At 47.3% G+C, this 11,571-nt stretch overlaps 1 protein-coding gene across 1 annotated transcript; it reads left to right on the forward strand.

Annotated features, from left to right (window-relative positions):
* The first annotated feature begins 545 nt into the window (after window positions 1–545).
* Window positions 546–1,661, forward strand: LPAR5 (lysophosphatidic acid receptor 5). Its single transcript, XM_006862758.1, has one exon. The coding sequence runs from the start codon at window positions 546–548 to the stop codon at window positions 1,659–1,661; it is 1,116 nt and encodes a 371-aa protein (XP_006862820.1).
* The last annotated feature ends 9,910 nt before the right edge of the window (window positions 1,662–11,571 follow it).

Raw genomic sequence — 11,571 nt, forward strand, 5'->3', positions numbered from 1 at the left:
GAGTCAGAACTGACTCAATGGCACAATAACAAGTGCCTTACCTAACTTCATTTAAACTATTAACCTCATGAAGTAGTAACTACTAAAAATTTTTTGTCTAGTTAAGGAAATGAGGTTCAGAGAGATTAACTTTTTTGAGGTCACACAGCTAGGCAATTTGACTAACTCTAGAGGAAGTCTGAATCCAGAGCCTGGGCATATGCTACATCCCATCTGTAAAACAAATTCTGGATAGACAAAAGGTGCGGAAGGCTGAGCAAAGGAAGACAGTGTAGTTAAATAAATATTGTGTCTGTTGTCCTATCCTAGTGTACCTTGACTTTGGTTTACCTTCCTATTCCAGGTTTCCACTTCCGATGAAGCTATAACCAACAGCATCCAACCATTGCAGCCAGCTACCCTTGATGCTCTGCCTCTGCTTGCTTTAGGATCCTCTCTTTAGGATCCTTTGCTTCCTGGCCCCAAATCTGGGGATGAATCTTATGCCAGAGCCCTGGTGTGCCATGCGATGACCTCAGCCTAGCTCATCCTCCCACTTTGACAAGATGGTGGCCAACTTCACTACCAACATTAATCCTTCTAATGACACTGCTGAGTGTCCAGACTACCGGTCCACCCACCGCCTGCACTTGGTGGTCTACAGCCTGGTGCTGACTGCCGGGCTCCCCCTCAACGCACTGGCCCTTTGGGTCTTCCTGCGTGCTCTGCGCGTGCACTCTGTGGTGAGCGTGTACATGTGCAACCTGGCGGCCAGCGACCTGCTCTTTACCCTCTCTCTGCCCGTACGCCTCTACTTCTACACATTGCACTACTGGCCCTTTCCGGACCTCCTGTGCCAGATAGCGGGCGCCATCTTCCAGATGAACATGTACGGCAGCTGCATTTTCCTCGCGCTCATCAACGTGGACCGCTATGCTGCCATTGTACACCCACTACGGCTGCGCCACCTGCGGAGGCCCCACGTGGCGCGATGCTTCTGCCTTGGCGTGTGGGCGCTCATCCTGGTGTCCGCAGTGCCTGCCGCCCTTGTGCACACTCCCTCACCCTGCAGATACAAGGGCGGGGAGGTGCGCCTGTGCTTCGAGAGCTTCAGGGACACGCTGTGGAAGGGTCCGATGCTGCCTCTTGTGCTTTTGGCCGAGGCGCTGGGCTTCCTGCTGCCCCTGGTGGCCATGGTGTACTCGTCAGTGAGGGTCTTCTGGACCCTGGCGAAACCAGACGCCACACGGAGTCAACGAAGGCGGAAGACAGTGCGTCTACTACTGGCTAACCTTGTTATCTTCTTACTGTGCTTCGTACCTTACAACACCACACTGGCTGTCTATGGGCTGCTGCGAAGCCAGCTGGTGGTGGTGAGCGAGGCAGCCCGTGACCAAGTGCGCCAAGTGCTGATGGTTATGCTGCTGTTGGCCGGTTCCAACTGTGTACTGGACCCGCTGGTTTATTATTTCAGTGCTGAGGGTTTCCGCAACACCTTGTGTGGTATAGGCAAACCGATCCGGACTAGGACCTTGGCCACCAATGGGACTCTGGAAACACCAGCTGACCAGTCTTCTGAAACTACCCACACCACCAGGCCAGATGTCACCAGCCAGGTGCTGCTCAGGCCTTCCTACCACCAGACTCCCTTTACCCAGGGCCCCCAGGATTCTGCTCTATGAATGCACATGGCACCCTAGTGCCATTAACCCTCCCCTCAGCAAATTTCTGCCTTTAAAATGGCAGGGTGTGCACATGATGGAGGGAGAAGGGGCACACGTGGATTTCTGGATGACAATCCCACCTCATATGCAGAAGAGAACAAAGTATGGAGAAAACATGGAGAACAGGGAAGGGAGTGTGCTGGTGCTAATGAGCACAGAGGTCTCTTCCCAAGTTGTAGGAAGGCGGGATGCAATGAGCCAGCCCTGACAGAGTTGCAAGATTGGTTTAGATTCCCATGCAGGGTAGGAGCTGGTAGATGAAGAGAAAATGAGCATTCTGCATTTAGACCCACCACAGCAGTCTGAAGGCTGAAGAGCCTCAGACCTTCTTTGGACCAAGCTACTGAGTTTAACTGTTGACTTCTCTGTGGAATTTAGGGCCATGGAAGTGATCCCCTCCTCTGTCAATCAGGGCATCCATTGCTCAGCATCGAGGTGTAATAAAGATGCAGGAAAACAAGAGCTTATTTAATATGACAGGATTGTTTTTCCATCTTGTTTAAGTGACTTGTAACAATTTATGCCAACTCCCAGCATGGGGTAGTTGGTGGGCAGGGCAAAACTGTGAATTAGAGAAGTCCTGTATTCCCCTCCTTACCAGATCCTGGTCCTTGTTCCCCTTGCTAAATCATCCCTTCTCCCTCCATGTCACTCGCATTCCAGGGCCTCTTCCATTTTAGGTCCTTAATATCTGCTCCCCCAGCCCAGCTCACACTTCCCCTCTAAGGTAATTAAAGAGAAAAAGTCTTTGTAAAAAAGGGACCCTGGGACCTTTTTTAAAAAGTGAGCATCCCAAAGAGCCTTTCATTTATGGTTTCTTTGTTCTGTTGACATCATATTAGAAATTAAAGCCAGTAAGTTTTAAAATGCAAGAATACTCAAGCATATATTCCAGCAGCTGTGAGAGCAATAATGAAGCCCCTGGAAAACTCCATTATATGCTTGTGAGAAGGAGAGTAGAAGAGGAAAGTGGCATCTTAGTAGTTGTTGCTGTGAAGTGCTGTTGAGTCTGTTCCGACCCATAGTGACCCTGTATAGGGTTTCCAAGGAGTAGTTGGTGAGCTTGAACCGCCGACCTTGCAGTTCAAATGGCTTTGCAGTCTGGCCCATTAACCCACAGCGCCACACCAGGACTCCATCTTAGTAGTAGTTGCTGTTGTGAAGTGCCATAGTAGTATGAAAATTGTGTTGACCTCATTGACTTCCTCAAAGTCTTGGTCCATGGATCATACTTTGAGAACCATACCTGTATAACTTCATCCCAGAACATTCATTATATATTTATATAGTGTTTGTTTTGGGGGAGGGGGAGGAGAAAGAGGGAGGGCAGAATAGAAGCTACTCACCAAATGGAACATTACCTTGAGTTTACTGTGGAGCAGCCTTGAGGTGGGGAGTGAAACTAATCACAGAGACTCTCAGGCATAGGAGGAGGAACTGTGCCATAGTAAAGACCCAAAAGTTAACAGGGAAGTAAGAGTGAGAAGATAGGCATATGTTGTCTGTTCTTAGCAAGTTGAGGGTAAGGGAAATGGAAGGCTGGTTTAAGTGGTAGTGGGTATGTGCTGTGGAGTTGGTTCCTGTACAGGGTTTCTGAGGCTATAAATCTTTACGGGAGCAGAAAGCCTCATCTTTCTCCAGCGGAACAGCTGTTAGTTTCAAACTGCTGACCTTGAGGTTCGCAGCCCAATTCATAATGACTGTGCTACCGCACCTACTATTTCTCTATTTATCTGAGGGTGGGCAGGATGGACTGCTGCAGAGTTGATTCTATGCCATCTTCAACCCTGACATTAGTGAAGAAGTGTTGCTATGATTGTGTTGTGTCTCAATACTATACGTTTCTCTGTGTGTAGAGGGGTGGTGGTGGTGATGGAGAAACTGTCAGAATTTTCCTCTGTATGTCTCCTTGCACTGGGGTTGGAATTAGTGAACCTTTGCTGTGAGTCTTTACGGTATGACTGCAGATGGTGATTTACAAGGGTAAAATGACCCCTGGTGGCCAAACTCGAGAACTGACCCAAATTCCTCAATGACAGCCATGAAGAAGCAGGACCTTCCTGGATACACCTGCTTATCTCCACTTCAGCCTCCAGGGTTCAGGAGTACCAACAGCATCTACCCTGTAGGCCAAAGCTTCAGTACTTTGTCCTACCTAATTGAACTTAATTTAAAAAAAAAAAAAACTGCTTAAAGTATTATATGCAGATACATGAATGAATTTCAAAGAAATTATAACTCAGATAGCATTTATTACCTTCCTATGGACTTTTGGTGTGGTGCTGTGGATCAGCACTGGACTGTGAACCACAAGATTAGCAGTTCAAACCCACCAGCTGCTCCTTGGAAACCTTATACAGGGTCGCTATGAGTCAGAACCGACTCAACAGCACTTTAACAACAACTTGGCATGCTGCTATGGGATAAAGCACTGGACTGCAAGGTCAGCCTGAGCCACAAAGCCGGCAGTTCAAACCCACCAGTCGCTCCTTGGAAACCCTACAGAGAGTCGCTGTGAGTCAGAACCAACTTGATGGCATTTAACAACGATGACAACATACAATATAATTTGCTTATTTATTATAATTCTTATAGTTTATTGTCTGTCTCTTCCCTTCCCACCTGAAAAGCATGTAAATTCTTTAGGGGCAAGAAATTTTGTTTTTCTGATTCTCTGACGTATCCCCAGCATCTACAACAGTACCTGGCTCAGAAGACGTATTCAATAAATATTTATTGAATGAATGAATTAGTTGGATCTTGCTGCAGAATAGTTTACTATCTACTGAGGGCCACAGAAAAGTAAAAATAATTATAATGCAAGGCAGAAGATACAAGAATGCAAGTTGATTTCGTGGGCAATGTGAAGCCCCTAAAGATTCTTGAATGAGGTTTTACTCACACTGACATGCTGTGTAGGAAAAACTATAGGGGAATGAGATGGGGAGAGTCAAAGAAGAAAACTGGTGAGGTCGCTATTAAAATAATCCAAGAGAAGTGTGACTGTGTAAGTAAATGGAAATGGTTGTCTTCAGTGTGAAATATCTGGTGTTTGAGATCTGGTAGGATGCTTTCCAACGATTAGTGTATTCTAAGGGTTTCTACCACAGAATAAAGGCAAAATTAGATTAAGGAGATGTTGCAGGCAGAGGAGGATTGAGCAGATAACAAATAGCACTATGGAAGTTTAAGAAAACCTATGACTATTGCCATTTTCAAAGGATTCCCCAATTACAGAATGGGTGGTAGCAAGGAGGCAAGATCTGGGATGTTCAGAGCTCTCATTTCATTTTCTGGAGCTACTCTATTTGAGGTCTAGGAAAGGGAGGAAAAAGAGAGAATCTTAGAAGGCGAAGAGCATTAACAGTTTTTGTGTGTGTTTAATACTGTGCCAGGATTTCAATTTAGTGCCAGTAACCTTCTTAGTAAAGGAGCTCTGGTAGCGTAGTGGTTACGAATCGGGCTGCGAACCTTAAGGTCAGCAGTTCGAAACTACCAGCCGCTCCGCGGGAGAAAGATGAGGCTTTCTACTCCCGTAAAGATTTACATCCTTGGAAACCCTGTACAGGGTCGCTACGGGTTGGAACCGACTCGACGGCACTTCACAACCAACAACAACCTTCTTAGTAAGGAGCTCTGGTAGCGTAGTGTTACGAATTAGACTGTGAACCTCACAGTCAGCAGTTCGAAACTACCAGCTGTTCCGCAGGAGAAAGATGAGGCTTTCTGCTCCCGTAAAGATTTACAGCCTCAGAAACCCTGTACAGGGTCTCCATGAGTCAGAACTGACCACAGCACATCACAACAACAACAACCTTCTTAGGTACAATTATGATCCCCATTTAATAGTCTAAACACCCTAGAGAAACAGAGCTTGCAAGGCTACAAACATAGTATAACATCTCCTTGGTTTCCAAACTCCTATTCTTTGTACCCCCTCTTTCTATTCCTGACTCTGTTGTATTCCTATTCTCTCACCTTCCTATTCCTGACTTTCTTTCACCCCTGGCTTCTTTTCTTTCCTTCTTCAGATAGGTCACCTCTCTCACCTTCTCCCTTCCAAAATGAAACTGCTGTATAATTTCTGCCCTCCTTATCCCAGATCTTCCTCTATGCTTATTACCCAGGTACGCTACAGCACACCTGCCCCTTCTTATTCCATGTACCCCAACCCCCCCTGTGCTCAACAGTGTGCTTGTGAGGGCTGAGAACTGGACTTACTCAGGGTTCCAGTTGCCTTGGGCACTGAACCACACCCATTGAAGGGCTTAAGAAGGAGTAGCTTGGTGATGGAGGTGGCACACATGGACAGGGTAGATCAGCAGTTGGTTATGATACTCCTTCAACCAGGAATATACCTGACATGGCTAATATAGCACTCTTCATTGTCAACAAAACTGACAAGTGGATCTTACCTTGGTTCTCTATTTTCCAAAGTCTGTCTCTTTTGTAGGAGGATCCCTGCACAAAGTGGAAGAGGTGGGAGTGGGGGAGTGAGAACAATTTGAGAGCAATCCTTGCTGGATTGCTACCTGGTGTCCCATGGAAGAAATGGGCAAGTGTGTGTGTTGTGTGTGGCAGGGGAGAACTAAATTTCATACCAAGCCTCTCTTTCAAAAGGTTCTGGAGACAAAGACTGAGGTATTTCTCACCATGCTGTCCACTCTAGAGCATGAAATTGCTGAAAAGGGAAGTTTCTCATAATACCGTTTGGGGAATCCCAAAAGCTCCCTTAACTTTGGGGTCAAACAAACCTGGGAACGAATTTCAGCCCTATCACTTCTTGAAAATGTGACTTTAGGCAAGTTATTTAGTCTTTATGCTTCTTGTTTTCTCCTCTGTGAAATGGGGTTCATAATACGTACTTACTGGGTTGTTGGGAAGGTCAATGAGATCACCTTTGAAAGGTACCTGAGAGGCATCTTGTAAATAAATGGAAGCTCTCTTTTCAACAAGAGAATGAGGAGGGAATGCCCAAGGGGAGCATTTCTGAAAAACAAGAACTCCAGATGAATTCTCACCCAGATAGGGCTCTCCTAGCAATCAGAACTAGGACCAGGGAAACCTGTTAGCAAAGCATGCTGGACAAGTTTCCATGGTGCTCGCTATGGGTCGTAACCGACTCGATGGCACTTAACAACAACAACAGATCAAGAAGACAGTTTTCAGGGGTAGTGACTGACCTGTTATGCTCTAGGGTCACTCTTTTCCTACTAAGCTGATTTCCATCCCACAAAGACTGAGTTGTTGGTGAGTGCCAGTTCAGAGTTGGTTCAGACACATAGTACCCTGTATAGGGTTTCTGAGGAGTGGCTGGTGGGTTTGAATTACGGACCTTGTAGTTAGCTGTCAAGTACTTATCCTACAGTGCACACAAGGGCTCCCATAGAGACTAAGTAGAAGGCAGAACAGTGCGTGAAAGGAAGAGGAGAGGGGACCTAGGAAGAAGAACCTAGTAAAGAAGAAAGGCCAAGGAGGAGACTGGAGGGGAAGTTAGGGCCCAGGCAGGCACAGGGTGGGGCGTGAGAGGGGCCCAGGGCAGGAGGGCGGGAGACAGCCTGGAAGGGAAAAGAAGACTGAGGGAGGGAGGGCCAAGGAAAGAGACCCGCTGCGCTGACACAGCCTCGATGTGTGGAACTGGCTGGGGTTTGGCCCACAGGTCAGGCGTCTGGCAATATTATGGGATGGAGAGGCCTTAGGAGACAGGGAGAGTATTATGGGCTGGAACAGTCTTAGGAGACTGGGGAATATTATGGGCTGGTGAGGCCCGGCTCCAACTGGAGGCGGGAGGAAGGGGTGCGGGGCGAGTGGGGGTGGTGGTGGTGGAAGGGAGTATTATGGGCTGGAGGCCTCCTGCGACCAGAGGCTAGAGTATTATGGGCTGGCAAGGCCTTCGGTGGCCAGAGGGGGGAGCAGCGGGGGATGGCACCGGCTGCATGTGACTGAGGGGGGGGGCCAAGTTGGGGTGTGTGTGTGAGTGGGGGTGGGGAGCTTATTATGGGATAGCTCTTTGTACCTACTGCGGGACTGCTTCTCCAGAAGATATTATGGGATGCCATGTGTGGGAGGGGGAGTGGGGCTAGGGGATTATTATGGGATGGTGGTGCAGAATGGGGAGGGCCTGAGGAGTTCTTTTCCAACTACCCCCACCTTTACTTTCTTACCTTCAGAGAGGGTCCCGGTCCCTCTCTATTGGTTCTCAGGAAACACCTGAAACCCATTTTCCTACACACACACACTTTGGGCACCTCAATCCATTTTAGGCATCTCCCTTAAGTAGCAGTTACTTCCAGGGTGCTAAGGGGGAAAGAGCCTCAGAAGAATGGGGAGAAAGCCCCAAAGCAGGATTGTCGTGGTCAGTGAATCACACCTTCCACCTGCATAGAGTCCTCTTTAGCTTTTTATTCCCTTAAGCCACTCTCCTTCCCCTTGCCCCCTCCCTTACATAAAGGGGGGGGGCCCTTGATCCTCTTCCCCTCCCCCCTCCATTTCCTTTCCAGCTCCCTCCACAGCCGTAACCAGTAAAACAGGCGGCCAGCTATTATGGGATGGCTGCTCCCGGCAGGCAGCTCTGCAGGGAGGGGGCGGTCACCGCGGAATGTCTCCTGTGGGTGGCTATTATGGGATGGCCGCCTCTCTTTTTTGGGGAGGGTGGGGGCTAAGGAGGAGGATTATTATGGGATGTGCCCTGCACTGCTGGGTGTGGCTGCCCTAGGTAGGTAAAGCTCTAGGGAGGGGGGGGATGGGGAAAGAAAGGAAGGAAGAGGGAAGGAAGGAGTTGGTGAGGGTGGGGTGAGCCCTGGAGCCAGACCTGAGGCCTGACAGGAGTAACTGGCTGGAGAGGTTTCTTCAGTGACAGCTGTTGGAAGGACTGACCATCTGAGGCAGGTTTAAGCTAGCTGAATCTGAATCCTGGACAACTGGGTCCTTTCACAGCTTGTGGGCGACAAGACTAAGTTCTGGGCTGGCAGTGAGGACTCCTGGGTTCTGGCTGTGTGGCATATTAAATGGGGAGAAGGGCTCCTAGAGGACCACAGTACGCAAGGACTGCCCTTCCTCTTTGCCTTCCTGACTTTGAGCCTTGGAACCATAGCTCAGGTTATGCATGGGCAACTTTGCTACCCTTCAGTCAGATCCAAAGAATAGAATCAGGTGCCTGGCCTGCCACCTTTCCAGTGTCACACAATCTGCATCTTGTCTTGACATCAGAGTGCACTGTCACTGGCTTCTCCCCTATGATGCCTTCCCAAACTCGTTTCCAGATGGAGAACGCTGTGGACCCTTAGATCTTTTCTCAGAAGACTAGAGGTGTAAGGAGAGGATATACAGAGCAGTAAGCTGTAAACTTAAGACAACTCACAAGTGTTATTCTAGATTCTTCTGTACCATGGGATAGAAACAGAACTCTTAGGTAACTGACTAGAGAGGCTGTCCCCTTGGGTGCATTAATCAGGAGATTATCCCACCCTTGGTCTCTGCGGACCAATCAGGCTAGTGGTTTATTTATAATTTATCTACAAGGGTAGCATGGGGCCAGGATAGGGAAGGAGAGGTATAAAGACCATAAGAGCAACACACAGCACACATAACCTATTCCTCTCTGGAACTCTAGAAGAGAGGAAGGAATTTTAACCTTCTCCTTGTGGTAGAAGAGAGATGTGACAATAGGGCTAAAAAGGAGTAAGTGGGTAGAGTAAGTGGGACAGAGATAGGAAGAGAGATTGTGGTTGGCAAAGCATACCTACCGGTATTTTTAATCACATGCAAGAGACTGTGAATACTCAGTTGTGAATTATTGTGGTAATATGGCATTATATATATATATATAAAAGAGTATGGGGCAGATGAAGATATTACAAAGGGAATTTGAGGCCCAGAGACAGGCTGAATCCCCTAGAGAAATGGTGATAAAGACAGCATAATAGGTATCTGGCAGCTCTATATATGAAGAAGAAACTTCCTTGAAAGGTGGTATACTCACATTACAACATCTGAAAAGCACTGCCCCTTTCTCACCCAGGGAGGAGTATAATAAAGTTTATCCTCAGTGCCTATTATAAGTACAATGGAGGGTTTGGACAAACAAATAGGACTGAATCCTGAAGTCAAGAAAATTTAATAAGGAAGACGACATACAGTCTAGTAAAATAGGGGAAATGAGTGTGACAAAAGGGTGGTCTGGGGAGTTGAAGTGAATATTGGAAAAAGACTATATGAGCTGCACAAGGTAGCAGTGAGTGTCCTTGGCAAGATCTGGGGTCTTTGATGTTGAAAACTTGAGTCCTGAAATGAGAAGAGAGTTGTAGAATGCTAGTCCGGCAGCAGTCTTGTGTAAGGACTTAGCATCACTGGTACTGGGGTTCAGAAGGGAAGCAAAGGGATTGTAAATTTCTGTAGAAGCAAGCTCTCTCCTCTCCTGAATTAATTTCTCCTTGCCATTTCTCCTAGTCCTTTAGTTCCCAGAGGAGGGGAGAGTCATCTGGTGGGGTCCCTTCTCTAGGGAAATGAATTTAGGACAATAAAATATGGAGTGAGGGTCATCCTAACTGATTCTAGTCAGGAGGGGCCCCCCTTAGGAGGGAGTTAATTTCTCTTCAACCTGTCCCACATCCATAGGTGTGAAAAAGAGTTAGACATTATTTATGACTTGAGGAAGAGAAGCCTGAAGCAGTGTTGCTGGGATATTGTTCTCACCCAGGTCTTGTTTATCTGGGGGTCAGGAAGAGGGAAAAGTGACAGCAGGTTCATAGGCTCAGATTCTCTGAGAGTTTCTTAGGGCCGGGTCCCCAGGATTGCTGGAGGGTAGGCACAGTTAGGAAAGGGGGTGGATGTCTTAGTTCCCTAGTGCTGCTATAACAGAAATACCACAAGTGGGTGTCTTTAACAAACAGAAATTTATTTTCTCACAGTTTAGGAGGTTAGAAGTCCAAGTTCAGAATTCTGACTCTAAGGGAAGGCATTTTCTTTCTGTCAGCTCTGGAAAAAAGTCCTTGTCTCTTCAGCTTCTGCTTTCTGGTTCCTTGGAGATCTCCACGTGTCTTGGCATCTACCTTTCTCCATCTCTACTTCTCTGGATTGTTTATTTAATCTCTTTTATACCTTAAAAAAGATTGATTTAGCACACATCCTACACTAATCCTGTCTCATTAACATAACAAAGGCAAACTATTCCCAAATGGATTACAACCACAGGCATAGAGGTTAGGATTTATAACACATATTTTGGGGAATACAATTCAATCCATTGTTGTTAAGTGCCATCAAGTCAGTTCCAACCCATAGCAACCCTGTATAGGGTTTCTGAGGAGTGTCTGGTGAGTTTGAACCACCGACCTTGCAGATCAAACCAACTTTTCAGACCAGCGCATAAACCCACAGTGCCACACCAGAACTCCAATTCAATCCATAGTTGTTGTTGTTAAGTACTGTGGAGTCGGTTCTGACTCATAGCGACCCTGCACAGGGTTTCTGAGGCTGCCAATCTTTACGGGAACAGAAAGCCTCATCTTTCTCCTACGGAACAGCTCGTAGTTTCGAACTGCTGACCTTGAGGTTAGCAGCCCAATTCGTAACCACTACGCTACCAGAGCTCCTTTCAATCCATAGTTTGTTGTTGTTGTTTAGTGCTGTCGAGTCAGTTCCGACCCATAGCGACCCTGTATAGGGTTTCTGAGTAGCAGCTGCTGAGCTTGAACTGCTGACCTTGCAGTTCAAACGGCTTTGCAGTCTGTCGCATTAACCCACAGCGCCACACCAGGACTCCTCAATCTATGGTGGTGGTGGTTATGTGCTGTGGAGTTGGTTCCGACACATAGCGACCCTGTACAGGATTTTCGAGGCTGTAAATCTTTACAGGAGCAGAAAGCCT

Source organism: Chrysochloris asiatica, unplaced genomic scaffold (assembly GCF_000296735.1).
Source record: "Chrysochloris asiatica unplaced genomic scaffold, ChrAsi1.0 scaffold00050, whole genome shotgun sequence".
NCBI classification, from domain to species: domain Eukaryota; kingdom Metazoa; phylum Chordata; class Mammalia; order Afrosoricida; family Chrysochloridae; genus Chrysochloris; species Chrysochloris asiatica.